Source organism: Oryctolagus cuniculus, chromosome 11 (genome assembly GCF_964237555.1).
Source record: "Oryctolagus cuniculus chromosome 11, mOryCun1.1, whole genome shotgun sequence".
Taxonomy (NCBI): Eukaryota; Metazoa; Chordata; class Mammalia; order Lagomorpha; family Leporidae; genus Oryctolagus; species Oryctolagus cuniculus.
Window position 1 is genome coordinate 25,075,888 of NC_091442.1, and position 27,291 is coordinate 25,103,178.

At 47.4% G+C, this 27,291-nt stretch overlaps 1 protein-coding gene across 2 annotated transcripts; it reads right to left on the minus strand.

Annotated features, from left to right (window-relative positions):
- Positions 1-154: 154 nt before the first annotated feature.
- On the minus strand, positions 155-26,985 carry MAPRE1 (microtubule associated protein RP/EB family member 1). Of its 2 annotated transcripts, none has more exons than XM_008256117.4 (7): positions 26,820-26,985; positions 20,854-20,977; positions 14,397-14,542; positions 9,980-10,187; positions 5,968-6,089; positions 4,075-4,227; positions 155-1,881 (listed from the first exon to the last, which is right to left on the minus strand). In XM_008256117.4, exons 2-7 carry the CDS (start codon positions 20,972-20,974, stop codon positions 1,825-1,827), a joined length of 807 nt encoding a protein of 268 aa, XP_008254339.1. In that variant the 5' UTR covers positions 20,975-20,977; positions 26,820-26,985; the 3' UTR covers positions 155-1,824. The 2 variants fall into 2 exon arrangements, with proteins under 2 accessions (XP_008254339.1, XP_002710850.1); XM_002710804.5 differs by lacking the exon at positions 26,820-26,985 and adding an exon at positions 26,485-26,638.
- Positions 26,986-27,291: the final 306 nt, after the last annotated feature.

Consider the following 27,291-nt stretch of genomic DNA (forward strand, 5'->3'; position numbering starts at 1 on the left):
GAAGAAAAAAGAAGCGGGCTTAGAAATGAGCGCATCTGAAAGACAGTGAGGGTGTGAAAAGCTCAGTCCCAATCTAAGAAAGCAGCACTGGAACCACTGCACTTGAACCTGAAGGCACACACCCAGGGCAAGACAAACTTCAGAAGACAGGACACTCTTGAAATACAGAATTTTATTTAGAAACTGTTTAAAGTAGAAAAAAACCCTGTCAAGAAAGACCAGGTGGAAAATGGGTTCCCAATAAAATGGAATTTTAGGGCAACAAAAGTCTAAAAGGCCACAAAAGAGAAATAGCACCACTGTCAACTGAACAATGGCTAGTTACTTGCATTTTTTGGCATTGTTAATCACTGAATCTGGGTTTTCCTCTGAATTCCACACAGAGCATGCACTACACAACAATTTTATCATAAAATATCTGCTTTCTACACACGTTTTAGGACAAGCTACCACCAGAAACGAATCAATACAAACACGTCAGGCTGAACAGTCTCAGGAGTGGGTAACATACATTGTGCAGAATCCTGCCAAACAAAGACTGAATCGGTGCGGGCAAAGCAAATGAGGGAGAGTTAAGGAATGGAATATTTTAAATATTAATAATTAATTCAGACATGGTACTGCATTTTCTGCAAAAGAAAACATTTAGTAACACGCTAGTGAATTTTATCTCCAAAGAGATTAGTGCACTGGCAAAGTATTCAGTTAACAGTGGAGAGCTGTGAACAGCACATCCCAAAAACACCCCAGTCAGCTTTGCAGATCACAAAGAAATGATGGCCTTCACTGCTCCCTCCCTTTGCCAGAGGTCCAGAAAGAACTTGCAGCACAATCACCCACTTGCTGTGCTTCCAACTCTAAGCAGCAAACTGTAAGGAGCCAATGAGGAATCCCCAGCGGACGAGGGGAGCAGAGAGAGGAACGGGTTCAATGTAAACTTAGAAGACGGTAAGGTGGGACACAACCCCCATTCAAACCCAGAGATACTGGCAGGTCCCCCAGGAGTGGCTGTTTGATTAAAAAACCGGACACACCTCATTCCCTCAAAAACACAATACACAGAAATTTCAGGAACAATTGGAAAAATCACCAGGAGAAATGCTCAATGAAAATCAAGCTCTCCAACTCAACCATCTCAGAGCTGAAACACCCACTATTCATCCAGGAAATAATGCCTCCTGCTTTTCAGCAGGGATCAGTTAGTCAATGACACCAAACCACTTTTCAAACTCTCCTTGGGCCAAAGCCTAGAACTGTGAGGATTCGAGCAGCCCTGGAAGGCCTGTGACAGCAGGTGAGCTCACAGAGTCCCAAGGTCTGGCCCTTCTTTCCCAGATACAATGTCAAACACAGAAAATATCCTGTCATGTTACATTTTATATTTTGAAATATGGAAGCATTTTTTAAATACTCTTAAGGCATTTATTTATTAAAATGTTCTCTGCCAAGATTTCACATTAGCTTAAAATTCAATTCAGTCTTTACATTTCTCTACTGAGGTCCCCCCTCAGCATATTACATAAAACACCTTCTCCAGCAATCAGTGTGACCAGCATCCACATGGTGAGAGCCCCACGGTCAGCCTCTTTGTTCCCCAGTGAACCACCTAGATGTTAATACTGCTCTGCTATAAGGTAAAAGCTCCTAGCTCAAACTTATTGGAAAAGGAGTGAAACTTCTGCAAAGTGCACTTTTAAGAAGAGGTACTTTTTGCTTTTGAAAAGAAACCAGTGAGTCCTCTAAGGATAATAAAAGGGAGTTATTTTACAGTTAAGCACATGATTTGGAGTGAAGAATTCGGATGTTGCTCTGCTGGCCACGTTATTAATACTCTTCTTGTTCTTCCTGGGGGCCCCCTTCATCAGGTATCACAAAGCCTTCCTGGAAGGGCAAAATGAGACAGAAGTTATTCTTCAGCACTGAGGGAGAGATTCCAACCCCAGTTCACGCTCCTCACTGACAGCAATCTCGTCAAGGCAACAGCTCTTCCTGTCTCTACCACACTTGTTTTACTGAATCACACATGCCACGTGACTGCAGCCGTATTTCTCGGACAGCAGAATTAGATCTCATATGAAGAAAAACTGAACACAATCAAATCACCTTCAAAATTCACCTCTTTAGAGTGATGGCTATGTAAACTATCTTGATGATGATGATTTCACAACATCAAAGGCACACTTTAAATACGTGCAGTTTATTGTATGTCAAATTATACCTCAATAAAGTTGTCTGAAAAAAGAACATTTACCCTCAAAAGTTCCTAAGTCCCCATAAAGTTCATTCTATGCTCACCTCTCAGTAAACTGTTACCTTTCCTTTCTGCTTTCTAGTTGTAGTTATAATCATGCTTTACCCAAAACCTTTACAACAGCAAGGGCAACCCAACTTCAGTAGTATGAGAAAACTGAGTGTGCAAAGGAGAGCAAGACTCACACCCGCTGCCTCACACTCACTCCAGGAACCTCTGGCATCCACTGACAGAGAGGGAGTAGACTGCTCTACCATAAAAACCACGTTTCTCCTTCAACCACTTGATTTTTTTTTTTTTTTTAACTAAATCCCCTTGGCCATATGATTCCACAAAAATACTCCTACTAGACCTGGAACTCTACGTCTTCATCATTTTTGTTTTCACTTCCTAGCACTGAACAAGCCCTGAATAAGGATTTATCAACCAAATTATAAACTTTTCAGTCATCTATCTTAATCCCCTCAAATACACAAGAGACATTAAGAAGACAGTGAATACTAACAGCATTAATATTACCTTATATTTATATAGTGCTACACCTAACACATACCATAAATCACTTGTAGCTTAAGCCTACCGACCTTGCTAGGCATAGAGAAGAATTATAAATACAACCATTAAGGGCCGGCACTGTGGCACAGCGGGTTAAGCAATCACCTGCAGTGCCAGCATCCATATGGGCACTGGTTCAAGCCCTGAATGAGCCACTTCTGATCCAACTCCCTGCTAATGGCTTGGGAAAGATGGCCCACTCCTTGAGCCCCTGCACCTGTGAGGGAGACCCAAAAGAAGCTCCTGGTTCCTGGCTTCAGATCAGTCCAGCTCCGGCCACTGAGGCCATTTGAGGAGTGAATCAGCAGGTGCAAGATCTATCTCTGCTTCTCTCCCTCTCTGAAACCTTTCAAATAAGTAAATAAATCTTTTTAAAAAATTAATTTCTTTATTTGAGAGGCAGAGGTACAAAGAGGCAGACACAGAGAAAGTGAGGTCTTCCATCTGCTGGTTCATTTTCCAAATGGCCACAATGGCCGGGACTGGGTCTATCAGGAACCAGGAGCTTCTTCTGGGTGTCTCATACAGGTGCAGGGGCCCAAGCACTTGGGCCATATTCCACTGCTTTCTCAGGCCATGGCAGAGACCTGGATGGGAAGAATAGCAGCCAGGACTTGAATCGGTGCCCATAGTGGGATGCCAGCACCACTACACCAAAGCACCAGCCCCAATTAACAAATCTTTAAAAAATAAATAAATGCAACTATCCAACAGTGGGCAACAGATAACAAATCCTAAATCTAGAGAAAATTAGCCTTCCTTGATGACATGATCATCAGCAGCAGCTTTGGCTTCTTTTATAATAAGCACGATCCAAATAAACTTGAGGGAATGGGAATAAGGCAAGCTCCTGGCAGCAGACATGGGAAAAGGAACATGTGCCTGGTTCTGCACAGTACACCTCGGCCTGGATAAATGCAGACAGCACCTCAAGCCAACAGGTCTAAGCTGGAGGGGCGGGTGGGAGTGAGAGTGCTTCTGGCTAAGAGCCTTTGGCAGCACTCGTCACTTTCAAGTGGCCACAAACTGGGCAAGCCAGCCACCTCCTTGTCCTACCCCTCCTTCAAGGATCCACAGATCTCCAGGCAGGGGCTCAAGCTGGGAAGAGGTATCCTCTGGCTGACTTTGAGGGGTCAAAAAGAAAGCCTGCTGATAAATGCTCACTGGAACTCAACAAGCATCAGCAAATTTGCCAAAATCAAGTAGATTAAACTTATTTCCTCTTAGGTGGCAAAATGGCAAAGAAACATTCTCATGTCGACACATACGTCTGTAGCATACAGAATGTCCACAATCCTCTGCAAAACAGGGTCATTTTCCCCTTCATTCTCTTGGCAAATCAATTCAATATTCCTTAGCTTTCCAAAGTAGAAATCTCTCTCTTTCTCCAAGTCTTCAACAGTAAGTTTCAATACGTTGACCTGTGCAAGACATTAGAGTGAGACATTTGGCATTAGCGCACCAACAAAAAAAATCAAAAAAACTTCCAACCCCAAAGTGTATGTATTTTTTTTAAAGATTTATTTATTTATTTGAAAGGCAGAGTTACATAGAGACAGAGGCAGAGGCAGAGGCAGAGGCAGAGAGAGAGAGAGAGAGAAAGGGGTCTTCCATTCCATCTGCTGGTTCACACCCCAGATGGCCACAACAGCCGGAGCTGCACCGATCAGAAGCCAGGAACCAGGAGCTTCTTCCGGGTCTCCCACGCGGGTGCCAGGACCCAAATGCTTGGGCCATCTTGTACTGCTTTCCCAGGCCATAGCAGAGAGCTGGATTGGAAGTGGAGCAGCGGGAATAGAACTGGTGCCCATATGGGATGCCAGCACTGCAGACCAGGACTTTAACTCGCTGTGCTAGACCCTATATGTGGTCTTTGATTCAACTCTAATGCAAGCAAAAATCCCAGAAAAGGCCTGACTACACCTTGAAATACACTGGAACTTCTCAGGACTAAGATAAGATCAAGGAGGGGAGTAAAACAAAAACAAAAACAAAAACAAAAACAAAACAAAACAAAAAAAACACCACAGAAAAGCTTGAGACAGACACAGAAGGAGAATCCACAAAGCAGCCATAAATTGTCAATCATAAATTCAGTCCTCACCTAGAGAGTGGTCAACACAGTCTAGAGAGAAACAAAGAAAAAGGGAGACTCTGATCCTCCAGGAGCCCTCCAATGGGGTCTGATTCCCACAAAGAAGCTACCAAGAAATAAATCTCAATGCTCAGGTCCATGACTCTACCTAGCGAAGAGCAATAAAAGTCTTAGAAGTCTTATTAGGGGCCAGGGTCACGATGCAGCAGGTTAAGCCATATCTGTGACACTGACATAACCTAAGGGCGCTGGTTTGAGACCCAGCTACTCCACTTCCGACCCAGTTCCCCTGTTAATGCACCTGGGAGAGCAGTGGAAGATGGCCCAAGTGCTTGGGCCCCTTCCATTCACATGGGAGACCAGGATGGAGCTCCAGGCTGTTGGCTTCAGCCTGGTCCAGCCCTAGCTGTTGCAGCCATTTGCAAAGTGAAGCAGCAGATAGATCTCTGCCTTTCAAATAAATAAATACATAATTTAAAAATAAAGTCTTAGTAACTCTCAAAGTCCTTTGTGTACTTTAACTATAAGTCACCTTCACTGCAGTCTTCAAATCTGTATGACAACTGAATTCTATTGAAGTCTCACTGAATGCAAACTGCATGGCACACTAGGCAGCATAAAGCCCTCAGAAAAACCCAGATTTACAAGATAGTTGCTGGCTCCTGGTTTCAGCCTGGCCCAGCCCTAGCTGTTGTAGACATTTAAAGAGTAAACCACCAGATGCGTGTCCTGTGTCTCTCAAATTGTACACACACACACACACACACACACGTATATGCCTTTCTCTTCCACACTCTCAATCCCAGAGAACCCTCAGAGGACTCCAGAAATATCCAAAAATGTTCTATTCTAAGGGTCGGTTTCCAAATAGACACAGGGTTTTGTCACACTGAGAGTTCAGAGATGTCCGATTCCTCCTCTTCTACCTCTATGTTCTTGTTCTCCACACAGCATCCAAAGTGCTCACCCAGGTCACAAGGTCTGCTCCAGCAAGAAGGTAAGTCTGCGCTGGTCACTGGGGCAATGTCTCCCCAGGCGACTTCCGATCCGACACAGAGGCACTCACCTGCTGCATCAACTCAGCTGCTTCGTCATCGCCATTGCCCACACCGGGATTCTTTCGCACCACCCCTGGACCAGCCTTAGGAGTTGCAGTAGTCCTCTGCGTTGAAATGGGTCTCTGTGGAGCTGAGAGAGGATGAGAGAGAAGTTTAACAGAAGAAATCTCAAAGACAAAAAAAAGGGGGGGGGGGGGGGCTTACAGCCAACTGCCTCCCGCAGGTGTTCAGTGAAGGGAACTGATGCCAGCCAGCCTCAGCATGTAAGACAACATGCTGAAATTGGCTTAAAGTGGTTTTTATCCTAGAAGCAGAATTAAATACCGACTCTGGCCATGACCGTTCATGCTGGAAGTTAAGTCTTTCAGTAAGGTCTTTTCTCCACTCCAGTGAACAGGACTATCATCTGAGAGGTACAGTCATTCCGGTGCACAGAGATAACCTATCTTAACCCAACTCCAGTCAAACCCACAAAGGCCAAGTTAGTGCCCTAACGTATAACCAACCTCATACTCCTTTGACTCAAGTGGAAAGACAGAGGCCCATAAGGCTGCTAGAGCCTGCTCTTACCATTCTTTACTTCAAGACCTATTATCTAATGCTGGAACTAGTACTCAAACAGTATTTTTCACTTTATGTTTCTGTGTGGGAGCAAACTGTTGAAATCTTTACTTAATGTATGCTAAACGGATCTTCTGTATATAAAGAGAATCGAAAATGAATCTTGATGTGAATGGAGAGGGAGAGGGAGTGGGAATGGGGAGAGTTGTGGGTGAGAGGGACGTTATGCAGGGGAAGCCATTGTAATCCATAAGCTGTACTTTGCAAATTTATATTCATTAAATAAAAGTTAAAAAAAAAAAAAAGACCTATTATCGTGGCCAGCGCTGTGGCGCAGCCAGTAAAGCACTGCCTGCATTGCTGGCATCCCATGGCGCCAATTCGAGTCCTGGCTGCTCCACTTCCTATCCAGGTCTCTGCTAAGGTCTGGGAAGGCAGCAAAAGATGGTACAAGTCCTTGAGCCCCTGCAGCTGCATGGGAGACCCAGAGGAGGCTCCTGGCTTAGGATCAGCACAGCTCCGGCCATCACAGCCATCTTGGGAATGAATCAGCAGATGGAAGACCTCTTTCTCTGCCTCTGCCTCTCAAATAAATAAAAATAAAAATAAAAAAACTATTATTTTTGCTTACCTGTTAGAAGGTCTTTGTTGGTTTAACATTTATTTGAAAGGCAGAGAAACATATTTCCCACCTGCTGCTTCACTTCCCCAAATGCCTCTAACAGCCAGGCTGGGCCAGGAGCTCTACCCATGTCTCCCAAGTAGGTGGCAGGGACCCAACTACTTGAGCCATTACCTGCTGCTTTCTAGGGTCTGCATAAGCAGGAAGCTGAAACTGTGAGCAGAGCCAAGACTAAAACCCAAGCACTCTGATACGGGACATAGACATCTCGTGCAACAATTTACCCGCTGCACCAAACGCTCCCCTCTAGTGGAAAGATCAGGAGATAAAAGCATCACATTCACTAGGACTTATATACTGATTTTTCTCAATATTTGCAGCCAAAAACTGATAAAGACTAGGAAGAAGTAGTAAAGAGGCCAATCTACCTGCAAGTTAATAAGAACAGGTTACCTCAAGGTAGAGGCATTTCCATTCACAATTTTACTTGTTCATTTAGCAACTGCTTAGTAAAGCTTGCACACTGTGCCAGGTTAAGCTGCTAATTAAAATGCCAGCACCCCACACTGGAGTGCCAGTTCAAGTCCCAGTTGTTCCAATTCCTACCTAGCTTCCTGCTAATGGTCCTAGAAGGGCAACAGAAGACGGCCTAAGTGCTCAAATTCCGACACCCACGTGGGAAACTAAGATAGAGTTTCGGACTCCTGACACTGGAATGGCCCAGACATGGCTGTTGCAGTAATTTGAGAAGTGAGTCAATGGATGGAAGGTATCTCTCTCTCTCTTTTTTTTTTTTTTTTTTGACAGGCAGAGTGGACAGTGAGAGAGACAGAGAGAAAGGTCTTCCTTTTTTGCTGTTGGTTCACCCTCCAATGGCTGCCGCGGCCAGCGCGCTGCAGCCGGCGCACCGCACTGATCCGATGGCAGGAGCCAGGTGCTTATCCTGGTCTCCCATGGGGTGCAGGGCCCAAGCACTTGGGCCATCCTCCACTGCCCTCCCAGGCTACAGCAGAGAGCTGGCCTGTAAGAAGGGCAACCGGGACAGAATCCGGTGCCCCGACCGGGACTAGAACCTGGTGTGCCGGCGCTGCAAGGCGGAGGATTAGCCTAGTGAGCCGCGGCGCCGGCCTCTCTCTGCTTTTCAAATAACCAACAAGCAAACAACAACAACAAAAAAGATCTAATCTTTCAAACAGCTCAAACTCTATATAACCTTTCACTCACAACAACAGGCATTTCCTCCAGATGGCTCTAATATGTGTATTCTAAAGACTAAACGTTTCATTCAAGTTTCCACTTGACTGTTGGTGCCCATCTACAGTCTGAAATGTACAGTTATCTATGTAGTTGTTTGAGAACAAAAGTGGTCAGTATCTGGAGAAACCAGAACCCTAACATACTGCCAATATGAATGCAAGTGGTTGTGTGACTCTGGAAGACGGGCTGCTCTGCAAAAGGTTAAGCATGCATCATCACACATCCCAAAGTCTCGTTCCCAACACACACTCTTGGGGCTAGGCCCCAAAGAAAAGGAAATATACGTCTACACTGACACTATCCATGAATGTTCACAGAAGCATTACTCCTAACAGCCACCAAGTGACAAATAGGTACAATGAGGTATAGCCATACACAGAGTATCATTCCACAATGAAAAAGAATGAAGTACTGATACCTGTTACAGAATGAATAAACCTTGAGCAGCTGGCACCATGGCACAGTAGGTTAAAGCCTCGGCCCGGGGGCACCAGTTCAAGTCCCGGCTACTCCAGTTCCGATCCAGCTCCCTGCTGGTACACCTGGGAAAGCAGGAGGATGGCCCAAGTCCTTGGGCCCCTGCACCCACATGGGAGACCCAGAAGAAGCTCCTGACTTCCTAAGTGACTATGCTTAGGCATGAATGAGGTTTTTAAAGTGACCAAAGTGCTCTAAAATTGATTGGGGTGAACACTATTCATACACAACTCTGAAAACACTATAAGCCACTGAATTGTACATTTTAAACAGATGAACTATATGGTGGGTGAATTATATCTCAATAAAGCTGTTTAAAGAAAATACTCAACCTACCCTCTCTCAAGAAGTTACTAAGGGACCATATTGTTTTTGTCATCTTCTAGAAAAGGAGGAAATAGCATCTGCAGGACATCTACCCTCCCCCAAACTACACACACGTTCTACGAATACACTACTGCGAACACGTCTTGAAAAACCTACCAAGCCAAGACTTTTTAGAAGATCTCTTAAAAACAGCCTCCCTCGGCGTACCCAACTCTGCTAGATCCATAGCAAAGCCAAAGCCTCTGACCAGCCAGGGTTCTAGGGACGGCAGGGAAGTCCTAAGTAAGCATGGGAAGCTGGTCTGCAGACAGAATTATGATGCAGATAGCCAAGAGCAGGACCTGAAACACCTAGACAGGTCCCCCAGCCCAGTAACCTTCCAGCCCAGCTTTCTGTGAAATGCCTTTGTTTTCAAACTAAAAGCTCTCTCTGGGAGTTAACCTGAGGGATTTCTATTACACACAACTAAAAAATATTAGCAAAGTTGCATACAGTAACTCATTTAGACCTCAAGAGCAACCCTTTGGGGCAAGAATTAAAATTCCCATTTAACAGAATAGGAAATGGTGGGCCAGAGCTGAAACAGCTTACGACAGAAGTCCACAGACCTAAGAACACACACAGATGTACAAGGTCAGAATCTGTGCTCCTGCTACATGCCTGGGATTACGCTTAAGATCCCTAAGCCCATGGCTACTGAGAGTTCTGGCTGAATGTTGAATGATGAATACCTGGAATACTGTCATTTGGAAACGGTGTTTGGGGTTGTTGTTTACCTGCACCGCTAGAGCTGAGAGGTTTCTTGGGTTTATTCAGAGCTGGAGCAACGAGGGAGGGAGCCACAGCAGTTTCTTGACCTTGTCTGGCAGCTACAGGGTCATAGTCTTTTCCATCATAGTTCGCATCAAAAAACTTCTTGAACCACTGAACAAATTCAAAATTGTCCTGAAACTTTCCTTTTACTAATTTATCCACAGGAATTATCTGCAGAGAAAAATCAAGATTATTTAGCCCAAAGGGAGAAGTTTTTGGCAAGCATCAAATCAGTCCATGCATCAAATCGGTACTAAGCTCTACCAAAAGAAGACACAAATATTTCAGAGAACTTACTGCTACATCTCTGATGTTTACAGAGGTGTCCTTCAGTGTACCTTCATCTGAGCACCTATGCTCACCAGCCCCTCTCCAGTCCCTCAAACTCGATGTGATATACTGTCATTCCACAACAGAGTAAGTCCCCCATGTAACTCACACAGTCATAGTCCCTGTCACAAAGCATGAAGTCCACAGCACGAATCAGACACCTACATTGAACTGTGTTAAAGAAAGTTCTGACTTGAAAATAAGTCACCACAGTAGAGGGACCAGTCAACAGTAATATACTGTATACTTCCAAGTAGCGCAAAGACAATATTACAAATGGTCTCACCACAAAAAAATATTTGAAGTAATGAACATGATTACCTGAATTTGACCATTATGCATTACATACACATATGAAACATCACACTGCACCCTATAAATATTTATAATTAGTATGTGTCACATAAAAACACTGCCTGCAGGGCCAACATTGTGCCGTTGTAGCAGGTAAAGCTGCTGCCTACAGTGCCAGCTCCCATATGGGCTCTGGTTTGTTTCCCAGTTGTTCCACTTCCGATCCAGCTCCCTGCTAATGGCCTGGGAAAAGCAACAGAAGATGGCCCAAGTGCTTGGATCCCTGTCACCCACATGGGAGACCCAGATGAAGTTCCTAGCTCCTGGCTTCAGCCTGGCTCAGCCTGTCCACTACGGCCACTTGGAGAGCAAACCTGTGGATGAAGACCTCTTTCTCTCTAACTCTGCCTTCCAAATAAATAAATACATCTTTAAAAAAATTGCCTCATTATAATAGCATGAGCATACTGCCTGAAGTGTGTCTCTGACCACCTTCTCTCTCACTAGAATGAGCATATTTGGATTGTTAGCAGTGTGAAAAGCAGGTGGAAGATGAAAAGCTGGAATTTAACACAAATCACCAGATGTAAAGCTGCAGTTGTGGACACAGCCAAAGTTGGTAAAGGATCCCAAGATGGCGGGGCACCAACTTGCTGTAAAAGTCATTGGGTGGATAACTTTTGGGAAGATCATACCCCAAAACCAGAAGGCCACTGCTGACGCCCTGAAATCCTGGGATGAAAACCCTAAGTCTGGAGCCGGCGCCATGGTGCACTAGGTTAATCCTCTGCCTGCAGCGCCAGCATCCCATAAGGGCACCAGTTCTAGTCCTGGCTGCTCCTCTTCCAATCTAGCTCTTTGCTATGGCCTGGGAAAGCAGCAGAAGATGGCCCAAGTCCTTGGGCCACTGCACACACAGGGGAGACCATGAAGAAGCACCTGGTTCCTGGCTTCGGATTGGCGAAGCTCTGGCCATTGCAGACATCTGGGGAGTGAACCAACGGATGGAAGACCTCTCTCTGTCTCTCCCTCTCACTGTCTGTAACTCTACCTCTCAAATAAATAAAATCTTTAAAAGAAAAAAAAAAAAAAAAAAAAAAAACTAAGTCCTAGCTTGACTATTCTACCACAGCATCCACCACAACTACTGGGCTTACTACAGGGCCTGCATGGCTCCCTGGAGAAGAAGGTAAATGATGAGTTTCTGTGCCAGGAAATAAACAAACGTATACTGCCCAGGTGAAGGCTGAAGAAACAGAAGACAAGAAAGTTGCCTGGGGCTGGCTCTGTGGCACAGCAGGTTAAGCCTTCACTTGCAGGGCTGGCATCCTTTATGCTTGTGGGTTCATGTTCCAGCTGCTCCTCTTCAATCCAGCTCTCTGCTTACAACCTGGGAAAGCAGTGCAAGACGGCCCAAGTGCTTGGCCCCTGCACCTGTGTGAGGGGCTGGCACTGTGGCACAGTGGATTAAGGTCCTGCTCTGTTTCACCAGGCATCCCATATAGGCACCAGTTCATGTCCTGGCTGCTCCACTTCCAATCCAGCATCCCTGCTAATGTGCCTGGGAAAGCAGTGGAGGATGGCCCAAGGCTTTGAGCCTTGGCACCTACATGGGAAACCCAGAAGCTCCTGGCTTCAGACAAGCTCAACTCTAGCTGTTGCGGCCATTTGGGGAGTAAACCAGCGGATGGAAGACTTCTCTCTGTGTCTCTCCCTCTCGCTGTCTGTAACTTTACCTCTCAAATAAATAAATAAAATCTTTTCAAAAAAGAAGTGGAGCAGCTGAGACCCGAACTGGTACCCTCCTTGTGGGACGCTAGTATTGCAGGCAGTGGCTTAACCTATTACACCACAGTGCCGGCCCCAAAAGTAAATCTTTTTAAAAAATCTGTTAAGAGGGGAAATCTCAAGTCAGGAAAAGAAAGAAAGAAATACAAAGTAACATGATTTTTAAGTAATTCTGATCCTATTAAAAACATACTTAAGGACCTTGTAAGCTATTATTATACAAGAATACTGGGTATAATTATTTCAGGTCATTGAGGTGTTAACCAGAGCTTAACTATTTTTTAATCACCAGTTGCAAATTCTATCCACTCCTCTGACAAACATAATTTTTATTAATTACTTTGTATGACACCGAAACATTAACAAAACATTAAGAAATAAAATCTAGGCAGCAGCTGAGCCTAGCAGTTAAGACATCTATCTTCACACATCAGAGTACCTGCATTCAATTCCTGGCTCCAGCACTGATTCCAGATTCTTGCTAATGTGGACCCCAAGACCCGAGAGTGATAGCCCAAGCAATTGGGCCCAAGCCACCCGTGCATGAGAACTAGAGTGAGTTCCTAGCTCCCAACTTTGGCCTAGCCCAGCTCTGGCCATTTCAGGCATTTGAGAAAGGAACCATCACACTATTTCTTCTATGTGTGTATTTTTTAGGAGTTTCTGTATTCAAAACAATAAAATCTAACTCCATAAAAAAAGAATAAAAATTACAGTATATTAGCTACACCTATTAGCTATGCCTGAGCAGATGATTGCTGAATTATTCAGGTTTCCACCACCGATGTGTGAGATTTAGACTTGAGTTTGCGGCTCCTGGCTTGGGCCTGTCCCAGGTCCAGATATTGAGGGCAATTTGGAGTATGAACCAGCAGACAGAAGATCTGTGTTCATGTGTGTATGTGCACATGTGTATCTATGTCTTTCAAATAAATAAAAACTAAAAATTAAAAATAAACTATGGAAACAATATTCATGTAATACAAATGCTTATTTTATATATTATACAGAGACAAAACTAAAATTAAACTGGTTTCAAAATAAATAAAAGCCAGGCACATCAGCAAGATAATTATGGGGTGTTATAAGCTTTACCAGAAAATGTATCCCCCAAAAAAAGGCTTTAATGGCTAACCCTTCTAATGGTGGAGGGGCAGGAAGAAAAATAAACTACTGAATTTTGTAGTAATCTACTGTCTGGTAAACAGAGGTAGTGCTTGTACTCATGAAGCCTAGTGTACTCTCTTTCTGGCACCTTCAAACAACCTTAATGGCAGAAGGGAGATTCCTGGGGCCAGCGCTGTGGCATACCAAGTAAAGCCACTGCCATCTAGGTGCTAGCTCCTGTCCTGGCTGCTCCAGTACCAATCCAGCGCCCTGCTATGGCCTGGGAAAAGCAGCAGAATATGGCCCAAGTGTTTGGGTCCCTGCTACCCACATGGGAGAACCAGAAGAAGCTCCTGGCTCCTGGCTTCTGCCTGGCCCAGCACTGGCTGTTGTAGCCATTTGGGAAGTGAACCAGCAGATGGAATCTGAATCTCTCCCTCTCTCTCTCTGTAACCCTGACTTTCAAATAAATAAATAAATATTTCAAAAAAAAAAAAAAAAGGAAAGGAGTTTCCCAGGACCCATGAGGGATCCCCTTGTACCCCAAAAGAAAACAAAGTATCTCTATAACCCCTCTCATTAAAAACAGGTCAAATATAAATTTTTTTAGTAACTGGTACAGATTTACAGGCTAACTCCTCCAAACAGTTCCTAATTTCACAGATGATGAAGTAAGAAGACAGCAAGCAGAGTCAGAGTAGAAGGCAGGGAAAACTCTGCTCCCAGCAAATACCATTTAACTAGAGAAAAGATAACTAAATAAATTAAGAAATATCCAAAGTCATGGGCTAACACTTGTATCCTCAGTAACAATCATTAGTTAAGAAACATTAACGAAACAAAAGAGTAAGATTTACTTACTTTGTCAACACCCATTCTCTTAAAACCTGCTTGCAGTATTTTGAAGTTCTGGATGTATTCGTGTTCTAGTTTAGCCTGGAATTTCACCTTCTTCAAAGCAATGGAGCCAGGGAACAACATGTCCATAAACTGACAATACGCAGCCCCTGAAGGAACAGGACAGAGCGATGAGACAGATACGATGTCACCGGCTGCTTAACCCAAACACAACTTAAAAAGCTGTAAAGAAGGGGCAGGCAGAGCAGGTAAAGCTGCCACCCGTGCCTGTTCAGGTCCTAGCTGGTCCACTTCCGATCCAGCTCCCTGCTAAAGGTCTAGGAAAAGTAGTGCAAGATGGCCCCAGCACGTGAGCCCCTGTCACTCACATGGGAGACCTAGCTGAAGCCTATATGGGATGTGGCATCATCGCAGGGGGCTGTGTTACCCACCATGACACAAAGCTGGCCCCGGAACTCCTATTATTGGAAATAATCATGATAAAAAAAGAAAGCTAAGGAAAAAAAAGAGGAAGGGAGGGTATGGCATGAAGTTTCATTATGCTCTTAAAACTGTATATATGAGGGGCCAGTGTTATGGCATAGCAGGTAACGCCACCTGTGATGCTGGCATCCCACATGGGCACTTGTTCAGGTTCCAGCTGACCTACCTCCAATCTACGTCCCTGCTGATGGCCTGAGATAAGGAGCAGATGATGGCCTAAGTACAAAGTTGAACAGAAGACATTTTGGTGTTCCTCTATTAAAATTCAAAATTTTGAGGGGCAGGTGCTGTGGCATAGCAGGTAAAGCCACCGCCTGCAGTGCTGGCATCCCATATGGGCACGGGTTCAAGTCCTGGATGCTCCACTTCCCATCCAACTCTCTGCTACAGCCTGGGAAAGCAGTGGAAGATGGCCCAAGTCCTTGGGCCCCTGCACCCACGTGGGCGACTTGGAGGAAGCTCCTGGCTCCTGACTTCAGATCAGCACAGCTCCAGCCATTGCAGCCTTCTAGGTAGTGAACCAGCTGATGGATGACCTCTCTCTTTCTCTCTCTGCCTCTGTAACTCTGCCTTTCAAATAAATAAATGTTAAAAATTCAAAATTTTTTCCTTTAAAGACAACTATAATAAACTGCTCCATATATTTTTATTCTATTTGCTCCCCAATTTCATTCCTTCCACTTCCAAAAAAATGTTGTACTAGTGCTTTAACTTTCTAAAAATCTGATTTCTCTAACACTGCCTAAACTTGACTCCTAATGTAAGGCAGGCTTCCCAGGCACTCACTGCCCTTCCAGGGCAAATTCAAATTCACTAAGACAACAAACCAGGAAAGTAGGCAAGAAAATCAGTGGCTAAACAACACATGTTCTCCAGGACTCACAACAGCCATAAAATGTACATTCAGGGACCAGCACTGTGGCGTAGGGAGTAAATAAAGCCACTGCCTATAGTGCCAGCATCCTTTTATAGGCACCGGTAAAAGTGCCAGTTTGCTCCACTTCTGGTCCAGCTCCCTATTAATGTGCCTGGGAAAGCAGCAGAAGATGGCTCAAGTCCTTGGGCCCCGTACCCATGTGGGAGACCTGGATGAAGCTCCAGGCTCCTGGCTTCAGATTGACCCAGCTCCAGCCATTGCAGCCATTTGGGAGTGAACCAGCAGATGGAAGACCTCTCTCTGCCTCTCTGTAACGCTTTCAAATCAATCAATCGTTTAAAAGAAGAAAAAAGACAAAGCAAGATAAAAAGAAAAATCTATCACAAGCCTTTAAATATGAAAAAGTGACCACCTTCAACAGCAGCATCCCATATGGGCCCCAGTTCAAATCTGGCTCCTGCACTTCCGATCCAGCTCCCTGATAATGCTCCTGGGAAGGCACCAGAAGATGGCTAAAGTGCTTGGCTCCCTGCCACCCCGACGAGAGAGCCGGACTGAGTTCCTGGCTCCTTGCTTCAGCCTGGTCCAGCCCTGGCCATTGCAGCCATCTAGGGAGTGAATCAGTGGATCAAAGCGCACGCTCTCTACCCACCCTTCAAATAAATGAATCTTAAAAAAAAAAAAGACTACAGACAGATGTGGGGTTGCAAGAGAGAAGAGGGCACCATGCAGTTAGGAGGCCTATGTGGCATTAGTGAGCAAACTGAGAAGCGTCTGGATCTGAGATACCTCTGAAGGATCAGATCATGACGCGTGTGCCCTGGGCAATGCTGACAGCCATCTTACATAAACTCAAGGGCTGTCTGGGCCCCACAAGAAGCTGCCTGGGACATCTGAACATCTCTCCTATTCTTTGCAGCACAGGAACTATAAAGGAGGCCAGACTGCAGGGGAAAAGGAAGAAAAGAGAGGTGAGAACATTCAGTAAGGGCCCTCTCTCAAGGCAAAGCACCGTGCTGGCCCCCCGAGACGACGCCGAAGGGCCTCAGTACGGAATGGAAGTGGCAGGAGAGAGGGATGGCTAACAAAAGGCATCTCCAACCTCTTTCTGACAAAACCCCTCCTCAAAATCCTGTGAACAGATTTAACTATCTTTCCAAAATCCTTCAGAACTCTGAATGCAGAATGGAACCTAGAAACAACCTGCCAGCCCTCACTCAACATTATCCTTGCCTCAGCTCACCATGCGAGCCGAGCACAGGCCCACTTCACTGAGGAGCGGGAACTCCCGGGGCTGACGGAACTCGACTCTTCAAGGCAACAAGCAGACTGACAGCACAAGAGCCCAGAGCCTGGCCCTCCTCCCGCCGTGGTGGGAATGCTGTCTGCTTAATCCTCTGCTGCTCGGAGGCAGGATCAGGAGGGATCAGGCTCCAGACTTAGAAACTACCGGGATCCTCCTTGGGCCTCGGTATGCATAAGGCACCGAGGAGCCTCACTCTCCCTGCCTGTAAGCCCTTGGCAGCAGGCCGCAGGCCTTCCTCAGGGACATGGCGTCTGCACCTCATCCTGTTTGGTCTTCTCCTGGAAGCGAGACCCAGTTTTCAAAACACCCATGTGAAACTTGATACAAGCACACTCCAAAAGAGGTCCTGCACAGCTTCCAAGAGAACCAGTTATGAATGAATACAAGTCTGTTTACAGTTGGGCATCTTGCACGTACCACTGTCTACAGGGCAAAAGCATTTCATGTGGATAAAAAAGTGGCAGACGTCAAGCAAACCTGACATACTTTACAGATTTTCACAGTGAAATGATATTATAAATGTAATTTACATTTGTTTATCCTCCAAACGGTTCTTTAAAAGGTTTAAAAATGGACGTAGTAGAAAGCATGAGAGCTGTGTAACCAGAAAGATGTGGGCTCCAGCAGGCTCTGTAACGCCCAGGCGAGGCCGTGGGCAGTTCTTCCACCTGTAAAACGAGGGTGTGCCCCTCAGACATCCACATGCAGCTCTGCAGGTACACACAGCATCAGCAGCTGAGCGCTGTCAGTACAGGTGATGGTCACAACAGCCCGATGTGGGGCCAGCGACTGCCCCCACCTACAGATGAGGAAGTAGAACACCAAGGAATTCATTCAAAGTTACGTGGCTCACAGCGGACTAAAGTCTCTTAAGCCCAGTCCTGTCCCTGACAGTTCTTTACCTGAAACAGATAAACCTAGAGCCAAATTAGAACACGTACAATTTAGCGACCCAGGAAGAGATCCCATTTTCCAAGTAACTAGATGAGACAGAGATACCCTGGAGTGCATTTATTCAAAGAGGTAAATTTTAGGAAGAAACTGCTAGTGAAAAAGCCGGCTCCAATAAAAACTAGGATGACCTGGGGCCAGCACTGTGGTGCAACAGGCTACGCTGCTACTTTTGACATCAACAATCTGTGCTGCATCTGGTATTAAGAGTGCCAGTTCCAGTCTTGGCTACTCTGCCTCTACACCAGCCTCCTGCTAATGCACCTGGGAAGGCAGTGGAATACAGCCCAAGTGCTTGGGCCCCACCTCTCATACGGGAGACCAGGATGGAGTTCCTGGCTACTGGCTTTAGCGGGCCCAGCCCTTGCTATTGCAGGCATTTGAGGAGTGAACAGGCAGAGAGAAACACATGCTCTCTTTCCCCTTCTATTGTTCTTTCAAACAAAATAACCTTTAAAAAAATAAAATGACAGGGTCAGTGCTGTGGCATAGCGGGCTAAGCCACCACCTGCAGCACCGACATCCCACATGGATGCCAGCAGGATTCTTGGCTGCTCCACTTCCGATCTAGCTCCCTGCTAATGCACCTGGGAAAGCAGCAAAGGACAGCCCAAGTGGCTGGACCCCTGCCACCCACATGGGAGACCCAGAAGCAGCTCCTGACTCTTGGCTTCAGCCTGGCCAAGCTCCAGCCATTGCAGCCAAGTAGGGAGTGAACAGCAGACGGAAGCCCTCTCTCTCTCTCTCTCTCTCTCTCTCTCTCTCTCTAACTCTGCTTCTCAAATAAAAAATAAACCTTTAAAAAAATAAAAATAAAAAAAAAAAACGAGGTAGCCTGGGAAAGCAGTGGAAGATGGCCCAAGTCCTTGAGCCCCTACACCCGCATGGGAGACCCAGAAGAAGCTCCTGGCTTTAGACTGGCTCAGCTTTAGCTGCTGTGGCCATTTGGGGAGTGAACCAGCAGAGAGAAGACCTCTCTCTCTCTGCCTCTGCCTCTCTGTAGCTCTGCATTTCAAATAAGTAAATAAATCTTTAACAAAAAAAAAAAAAAAAGGAAAACAAAACAAAACAAAAACTAGGATGATTGCATCGCTACACTGGCCACAGATCACAGAGCAAATAAGTGCTTTAAAAGCCCTAAACAAATGGGGATATGAAAATGAATACCGAGAAACAGAAAATAGGGGAAATCAGCACAAATTAAAAATTAACAATGTGTGCCCATGACTAACAAAGATTGGGCACCTCTACTGTACTGTTCATCCTCACACACAGCCTCTCCCTTACCATCTGTGAAACTGAGATTAAGCCCCACAGGGGAAGGGCCGCACTGTGGCGTAGCCAGTTAAAGCCCAGGCCTGCAGCACCAGCATCCCATTCGGACACTACTTTGAGTCCCGGTTGCTCCACTTCTGATCCAGCTCCCTGTTGATGCATCTGGGAAAGCAGCGGAGGATGGTCCAAGTGCTTGGACCCCTGTACCCACCCAGGAGACCTGGAAGAAGCTTCTGGCTTCATTGCCCAGCCTCAGTCATTGTGGCCATTTGGGGATTGAACTAGCAGATGGAAGACCTCTCTCTCTCTCTCTCTCTCTCTCTCTCTCTCTCTTTACCTCTCTCTGTAACTCTGCCTTTTAAATAAATAAAATAAATGTTTAAAAAAAAAAACCCACATGGGAAATATTAAGACAAGCATATGAAATTAAGACCAAACCCAGTTATAAATTAAAAAAGCTGAACTCAGCAGGGGGAAACCATACAAGCAGTAAAACCTTTAAATCAAACCAAATGGCACCAGTACATAAAGAAAAAAGAAGTCTAAGAGTGAATAGGGTACTCGGATTAAAGAACAAGGGCTCCTGATTTAGACGAAGGTTCAAACCTCAGTTCTGCTCTCGGCTGTATGTGTGACCTGGACTTCTTACTCAGAACTCTAACCCTGTAAAATGGAGATGGCTGAAAAGAACTTACATGGCCCCAGCACACAAGTGCTCAATTTAATGATTGCTGTTATTATTAGAATAGACAGAGGGTAGATTCTCACGGACAGAATTTAAGTAGCACAGTATACACACCCCATCCTTTTTCTTTAATTTTTTTTAAAGATTTATTTATTTATGAGAGGCAGAGTTACGGGGGGGGGGGGGGGGGGCGGACAGAGAGGAAGGTCTTCCATCTGCTGGTTCACTCCCCCAAATGGCCAGAGCTGGGCCGATCCAAAGCTAGAAGCTTCTTCCAGGTCTCCCATTTGAGTGCAAGGGCCGAAGCACTTGGGCCATCTTCTACTGCTTCCCTAGGCCATTAGCAGAGAGCTGGATCTGAAGTAGAACAGCCGGGTTTCAAACCAGTGTCCATTTGGGATGCTGGCACTGCAGGCAGAGGCTCTACCTGCTACACCATAGCACCAGCCCCTAATTTTTTTAACTTTAACTTTTAATTAGTTTTTACCAGATTCCATGTGATTTGTAGATACAATTCTAAGAACACAGTCTATTCCCTTCCTTCTTCCTTCCCTCCTCCCACTCCCTTTGTCCCTTCCTCTTTCTGACATACTCCTGACCTCATCTCCTATCTGTGGTCAATCTGGCTTAGGGAACTCGGACATGTTCCTCACCATGACAGAACTCAGGCAGTCAGCAGAACTCTCAAAGCTTAAAGTCTTTAGAGGAAGTATAAACTGCTAACACCTTTACGAAAAACAATTACCAATAGCCAACAGTTCCTAACCTTTGATCTAGTAGTTCTACTTTAGCAATCACTGAGGAAATAAGCCAGACCAAGAGGTCTGCAGTCTCAGAAAAAAACAAAACAAAACCAAACCAAACCCTAGTGTATTTCTCTTACCTGAGCACAACTGCTCGATCTTCGTCAGATTCAACTGCAGAGACTCGTTGATCCAGGCCAGCATGTCATGTCGACTGAGGTTATCACTGGTGACCGATGTGGAGTACACGTTCACTGCCATCTTCTGCAACACGTGAGGAAAGATAGAGGCTCATGTTCCAGTATGTAAGTGAGGGCAAGCGTTTTCTTGAAAGTCACCCAGAGCACTCAATTTTTCTTGAAAGTCACCAGAAGCACTCATTTTTTTTTTTTTTTTAATTTATTTGTTTGAAAGAGAGACAGAAATCTTCCATCCGCTGGTTCACTCTGCAAAGGCCACAACAGCCAGGGCTGGGCCGGGCTGAAACCAGGAGCCTGGAGCTCCATCCAGGTCTCCCAAGGGGATGGCACAGGTCCAAGGACTTCAGCCATCGTCTTTTGTTTTCCCAGGCCATTAGCAGGGTGCTGGATGAAAAGTGTAAAGCTGGGACTTGAACAGGCTCCCATATGGGATCCAGCATTGCAGTAGTGGCATTACCCCTGTGGCACAACACTGGTCATGCACTCAATTTTTAAACCTTCTCTTCTTCCAGAGAGAGGATTCCAATCACAAGCCTGGACTTCCACATATAAACAAAACTTGAAACAAACTATCTGATGCCAGCAGCCTAAAATTTAAGCTCCATTTGAAATTTTTCTTTTTTTATTTGACAGGCAGAGTTAGAGAGAGCGAGAGACAGAGAGAGAGATCCTTCACCAGCTGGTTCACTCTCCAAATGGCTGCAACAGCCAGTGCCAGGACAGAAGAAGCTTCACCCAGGTCTCCCTCGTGGTTGGAGGGACCCAATCACTTGGGTCACCTTCCGCTGCTTTTCTCAGGTGCATTAGCAGAGTTGGATTAAAAGTGGAGCAGGGGCCGGCGCTGTGGCGTAGTGGGTTAAAGCCCTGGCCTGAGGCGCCAGCACCCCTTATGGACGCCTGCTCTAGTCCCGGCTGCTCCTCTTCTGATCCAGCTCTCTGCTGTGGCCTGGGAAAGCAGTACAAGATGGCCCAAGTCCTTGGACCCCTGCATTCGCGTGGGAGACCCAGAAGAAGCTCCTGGCTCTTGGCTTCGGAGCGGCACAGCTCCGACCGTTGCGGCCAATTGGAGAGTGAACCATTGGATGGAAGACCTCTCTCTCTCTCTCTTTCTCTCTCTGCCTCTCCTTCTCTGTGTTAACTCTTCCAAATAAATAAACAGGTCTTAAAAAAAAAAAAGAAAAAGAAAAAAAAAAAGATGTTGCTTGAGTTCCTGTGTCTCACGTGGATGGAGTCTCTGGCTCCTGGCTTCAGCTTGGCCCAGCCCCAGCAACTGTTGATATGTGGGGAGTGAACCCGCAGATGGAAGATGTCTCCTCTGCTCTGCCTTTCAAATAAATATTTTTTCATTCTCATTTTACGAATGAGAAAAGAGAGGCCCTAGGGACTGATAGCCACGCCTGCCCAGCTCCATCACAACATTCTCTCTCTCCCCCAGGAAAATGCTGCTGGGGCCTGCGTTGCGGCATAGCAGGTTAAGAAAATGCTGCCCCTCACCTTTCAAATTCGATAAACACACTGTAACAAATCTCATTTAAAATGCCAGTAAACGTGGCTGCCACTGTCTATCAGCTTAGTCACTCCCATCCATTCAACAGACACGCCTACCACCTGCTGGGCACTGTTCTAGGGGCTGGCAATCAGACAAGCAAGAGGCAAGGTGCCTGACCACAGGGAGTTCACATTCTAGCCGTGGGAAGCCGACACTGACCCAACACCAACACCACTTCACCCACTGCTTAGTCGGAGGCTGGGGAACGTGGTCAGGGAAAGGCGACAGCCGGGCTTAGGAATCCCAAGGAAGCAGCCCTGTGGGGGGCTGGAAGGGTGCTCCCGCCCCAGCAAGGAAGGCAGAGCAACGCAGGAAAGGCAGTCAAGGGGTCAGGTCCTCCCGGGGCTCTGACGGCAATTTTGAGAGCTTAGAATTTATTCTGCTAGACTCCACTGCTGGGTTTTGTGCAGGATGGAATCTCATTCCCACAGCAGTCTGAGAAAGAGCATCTAACTGCTGAGGAGACCACACACACGTAGGACAGGAAGACTCATATAACAGGACAGTAAGGGCAGGCTAATCCAGGTCCAGGTGAACCCCCCAGTCACCACGAGGACACACCCCAAAACACTGCCGATCACGGCAACCTCGACAGCAGGAGACAGCAACGCTGCCCACGTGTCGGGTGGCATTCAGAGCACCCTGGAAGACCACCATTCATTCCCCCCACCCAGTGACTGGCGTGTGAGCCCATCTCCCCACGTCCACCCACGACACCACACCGTGCCAGCCTCGTGAGTCGCACAGCTCCAGGACGTGAGAGCCAGAAGAGACAGAGATGCACCCAATCTCCTTTTTAAAAGCAGGGGTGACTGAAGTCCACAGAGGCAAACAGTTTCACAAGCCCACAGCTCTTGACTCAGGGCCCTGCACAAAGTGGGCATCCGGCAAATACTACTTGTTTTCAGGTTGGTAGGAGGGTCAAAAACAAAAACAAAAAAATGTATCTATGTAAACTTTTGTCCAAAAGCAAACCATCAACACTCCTACATTTCCAAGGTCGGCTTATAAAACCATGCTATGCAAAGATTAACACAATTTAGTTCCTGACTCCACTGAGAAATTAATCCCTATGTTCTCAGAGCACTTCATTCAAACCTCTAGAACAGGAATAATCACACTATTTTGTCATTAACTCTTCACTTCTGAACCATCCCCACCAAATTTGGGGCAGGAAGCAATCCCTTCAATGCAAAGAGCTGAAAATTTCAGCCAGAAGGACCTTGATTCAAATATGAGACTGTTACTCACTGGTCATACAAATTACTTAAACTCAATACACCTCAATTATCTTACAAGTTAATACTACCAGTCTGAAAAGGATCATGGAAGGGTTTAAATGAAATGACGTCCATAAAAATAACTTGGTATGGGGGCCGGCGCTGTTGCGTAGTGGGCTAAGCCTCCACCTGCAGAGCTAGCATCCCATATGGGGGCCGCTTAGAGTCCTGGCTGCTCCACTTCTGATCCAGCTCTCTGCTAATGCACCTGAGAAAGCAGCAGAAGATGGCCCAAGTCCTTAGACTCCTGCACCCAAGTGGGAGACCATGAAGAAATTCTTGGCTCCTGGCTTCAGATCAGCCCAGCTCCAGCCATTGCGGCCATTTGGGGAGTGAACCAGCAGATGGAAGACTTCGAGCTCTCTGCCTCTCTGTAACTCTGCCTTTCAAATAAACAAAGAAATATTTAAAATTAAAAAAAAAAAAAAAAAAAAAGATCCACTACAAGTCTCTACACGAGTCTGTCTTCAATCTATTCTTTCATAAAAGCCAGAGAATTTCTTGAATCACAAATCAGATCAAACGTCTCTCCTGTTCAAATCCTCAAATGAGGGGGCTGGAGTGTGGCACAGTGGCTAAAAGCTGCTGCCTGCAACACTGGCATCCCATATGGGTGCCAGTTCAAGTCCTGGCTGCTCCACTTCCAATCTAGCTCCCTGCTAATGTGCCTGGGAAACAGGGGAAGATGGCCCAAGTCCTTGAGCCTCTGTACCCATGTTGGAGACCCAGAAGTCGCTCCTGGCTTTGGTCTGGCCCAGCCCTGGTTGTTGTGGTCACTTGGAGAGTGAACCAGCAGATGGTTCTACTGCTCTCTCTGTAACTCTTTCAAGTAAATAAAATAAATCTTTAAAAAAAAAAAAAAAAAAAAGTTGGGGCCGGCACCATGGCTCAATAGGCAAATCCTGTGCCTGTGGCGCTGGCACACCGGGTTCTAGCCCTGGTCGGGGCACCGGATTCTGTCCCGGTTGCCCCTCTTCCAGGCCAGCTCTCTGCTGTGGCCCGGGAGTGCAGTGGAGGATGGCCCAAGTGCTTGGGCCCTGCACCCGCATGGGAGACCAGGAGAAGCTCCTGGATTCGGATCAGCGCAGTGCGCCGGCCGCAGCACGCCGGCCGCAGAGGCCATTGGGGGGTGAACCAATGGAAAAGGAAGACCTTTCTCTCAGTCTCTCTCTCTCACTGTCCACTCTGTCAAAAAAAAAAAAAAAAAAAAGTCTCTAAATGAACGAATAAACGAAATGCATGCTATTATCAGATATCAAGGAGAGACATCCAAACAAAAAACACAGTCCCAGGCTGAGCACTCAGCAACATTCATACCCACTTCAGGTATGCTGTGTGTCACGCTGCCGGAACACCTATGCAGCTGGCGAAGCCACGTGTAGACTCTCCTGACCACACCCGGCTCAGGACAGTTAATGGCCTTTCATCATCATGTAATTTAGAACTCTTTCATTAGCAGACGTTAATACCTGGTCCCATGTGCTCTGCAAACTCTGCAGCCACTAAATACATGGGATTAGACACCCTCTGGATTTGCAATAAATATCCACTGCCTCACCCAATTAATTGGCTCTCCCAGGCAGCCAGAGCAGAGCCTGGTGCTCGGAACCCCAGCTCCAGCGCCCTCACGTAGGAAGTCCATTGCTGGAATCTAGCAAAGACCCAGCAGTACAACACAAACCTCACCTCTACAGGGCTCCTGGATGACACCCCCCCCCCTTCAGCAGCTCTCCCAGCAGGCCCCCAAACTCACTCTCATTCCATGCCGGCCTGAGTGAAGAGCACCCTATTACTCTCAAGGCACCCATGCTGAGCCCCGCGGCAATAAGGTGAGGGAGGTGCACAGGAAGATCTACCTAACCCTGGAAAAACACTTCGCCCTCTGGCTCACGAAGGGCCCACCTGTGAAATGGGCACAAAGTGTGGCGAGGATGCCAAGAGCCTCTAAGCGCAAACACCGAACGCGTCCTAAGCTCCCTCCCTGTGCCGAACTCTGCCAGGCACCCTGACAGCCGCAACAAAGGGCGCACGGGGAGGAGAGCTCTCCAGCTCTGGCCCGCGGGGAGACAGGGCACTTCAGAGGCTCGGGGTCAGACACGCGCAGCCATCTCACCCCGTCTCAGACTCCTCATTTGTAAGATGAAGATGATATCTCTCAGACAGTGTGAAAATCAAACGACACAAGGCCACATCAAGCACTCAACACAATGCCTGACACACATCAAGTGCCCAACTAACAAAGAGCCGCTGTCCTTACTACACTCACAGAGAGCCCATCAAAGAGGCGGACGCCAGGCCTGGCAGAACTTCCCCCACGCGCCTCGGGACCCCCAGATCCGCGCAGGGTGGAGCCAGGCCTGGAAACGCGCTGTCGCCCTCACCCCATCACGTCGTCCTCCCGTAATCACAGAACTCTTGCCCGAGGGTTCCTGTGATTCCGCAGCCCACCAGGCCTCCGCCCCTTACTCCCAGGTCCACGGCCGGCACTCAGCCCTCAACAAATACCTGTGGAAGCAGGGCGTGCGAAGAGCGGGCTTACTTCGTGCCACACACCCCACCAAGCCACTTCAGGACACATGGCCGTCCCCGAAAGGGAAGCCGAGGCCCCAAGATTAAAGCACCTGCCCGAGGTCGCACCGCAGGAAATCGAAACCAGCTCTGAACCCACCACCCCAACTCTTAATCCTCCCGAGAAACAAGCGCCCACGTCGCGGCACCCCAGTGACTCCCAGCAGGGCCTACCTCGTCCACTCACACACCCCCTTCCCGAGCACAGCCACACAGAGCTCCGGCCGCGGGACTGCGGGCTCCACACCTCCGCCGCAGCCGTGGGGGCTTCTGGGCCGCCACGGAGCAGCCCCCACTTCCGGCCTGAGGCCCCGCCCCCGGGCAGCGCGGAGCGCGCGCCCACCGGCCCCAGCCGCGCGCGCCGGGTCACGGCCCCGCCCTTCCCCCACCCGGCCCGAATGGCACCGCCGTGTGGAGCGGCCTGGCTGCTGCTGCCCGCGGGGCCTGCCCAGCCGAGGCCCACCCGGCCGGCGCCACGGCCGCGGCCCCGTGCCCGCTAGCCTACTCACCGGCTCTCGGCAGAACCGCGTCCACTGCCCGCGCCCGGCTCCGGTTCCGTCTTCGTCTCGTTCAAACCGCCCGACCCCGCCCGCCCGCCCGCGCAATGACCTCACACGCTCCCCCCCGTTACGCGCCGACGTAAAGGCTCGTCATCCCCCGCCGGCTCCTTTTATAGAGAGGGACTCGTCCGCGCGCCGAGGGCGGAACCCAGCCCTTGATCGACAGCTCAGGCACCTGGGGGGCGGAGTGCGGGCGACTTGGGCACGTGGTCGGCGGCAGCCAATGAGGTCCCGCCTTGGACCGGGTGTGACTCCGCCTAAAAGGCGGGGTCCAGTTACAAATTCGCCCAGGCAGCAACCAGGAAGAAAATTGGTTTTACAATGAATTTCTACAAATATGGATGATTGGGTAATAAAGAAGCAGTACGTGGTGGGGGCTTGACAGTCTCCTTGGAGGCACATCCTGCGGCCAGATGGCCCT